The 1,386-nt window shown below is 53.6% G+C and overlaps 1 gene segment (V, D, J or C); it reads right to left on the bottom strand.

Annotated features, from left to right (window-relative positions):
• LOC102487500 (T cell receptor beta variable 13-like) lies at positions 1–687 on the bottom strand. The segment is given in 2 exon segments: positions 1–350; positions 460–687. Coding segments are annotated over 2 exon segments (429 nt in total).
• Between the last annotated feature and the right edge of the window lie 699 nt (positions 688–1,386).

The raw sequence follows: 1,386 nt of genomic DNA, 5'->3' as shown, positions 1-1,386 counted from the left end.
TCAGCTGGAACAGGAAGGTTTGGGTACAGAAAACCAGTGGCTCTGCAGGGCTGTGTCTATACTGCTGGCACAGAGGTACAAGGCTGAGTCCCCCAGCTCCAAGGAGCTCATGTTCATTTCAGAGTGGTGGTCACTGAACTGCTCAGCTGAGAATCGGTCAGGGATGTTGCCTTTACCATACTCCATCTTTGCATAATAAGAAATGAGGAACTGGGGACCCTGGCCTGGAGTCTGCTGGTACCAGTACACAGTGTCATGTCCAGGAAAGGGATAGCATTTCAGAGTGGCCTGTCCCCTCTTTTCTGTGATTAGGTATCTTGGGGTCTGGATGACTCCAACATCCACTGAACCTGTGGAGTAAACACACAGAAGCTGAACTTCCAGCCCAAGAAATGTGATATTCAGCAGCAACCAAAGCCTGTGGACTCAGAGGACACCTCCTCTGTGCTCAGGACTCACCTGCTCCCAGGAGACAAAGGGCAGCACAGCAGAGGATCCTGGTTCCCCAGGCAGAGTCAGGCAGGACAGGGGCAGGCATGTCCCTGCTCAGAGTGCTGGGCTCCTGGGGTGACAGAAATGGAGTTTAGCTCCTCCCTTCCCTCTAGAGAACTGGCCTGTGATGTCACTGTTGTGATGTGATGTCCCCATAGGCTCCCATAAGCACCTGCAGCCCTAGACAGGCTCAATGACCAAGCCTTCTCTCTGTCTGTCCCACCTCCTCCAGGCAGGGGAGCTGAGCACCTGCAGCCCTAGACAGGCTCAATGACCAAGCCTTCTCTCTGTCTGTCCCACCTCCTCCAGGCAGGGGAGCTGGACAGGCTCAATGACCAAGCCTTCCCTCTCTCTGTCCCACCTCCTCCAGGCAGGGGAGCTGGTCGTGCTGAGCTAGGCAGGGCAGGTTTGGGGCAGACATTGTTCCCCACAGCTTCCCTAGGTTTCCTCTAAGGCCCCTTTGTGTACCCCTGACTTGGGTTATCCAGGCTACTCTGTGGTAGCCCTTCACACTCCTCATCAAATGTAGGCTCCAGAGAGGCCTCTACCCATGCAGGCTACAGTTCAGGGCTCCCTGCCTGACAAACACAGGGGCTTAGCAGGTGACATGACAAGACTGTGACTGCCCCTTCCTGTGCCACCACTGCCTCTGTCTAATGAGGTCATGTCCTGTAACAGGAGCCAAACCAAGACTGTTTCTTAAGTCCTCCATCTCCCTTCTCAGTTAGAAGATTGCTCAGTGGATCCACAGTGCCCTCACATGGTTGGTTGTGCAGATTCCAGGATGCAATGCTATTGTTTCTGTCCAGGGAGACATCTTTTTTGAGAGATTTTCGTGATAGGGCTTGGCTCTTGCAGAGAGGCATAGAGAGACAGAAAGAGAAATCTCAGATA

Source organism: Tupaia chinensis, unplaced genomic scaffold (assembly GCF_000334495.1).
Source record: "Tupaia chinensis unplaced genomic scaffold, TupChi_1.0 Scaffold000140_1, whole genome shotgun sequence".
NCBI classification, from domain to species: domain Eukaryota; kingdom Metazoa; phylum Chordata; class Mammalia; order Scandentia; family Tupaiidae; genus Tupaia; species Tupaia belangeri.
The sequence above is the reverse complement of the archived record's forward strand: the minus strand, read 5'-3'. Positions and strand labels throughout refer to the sequence as shown.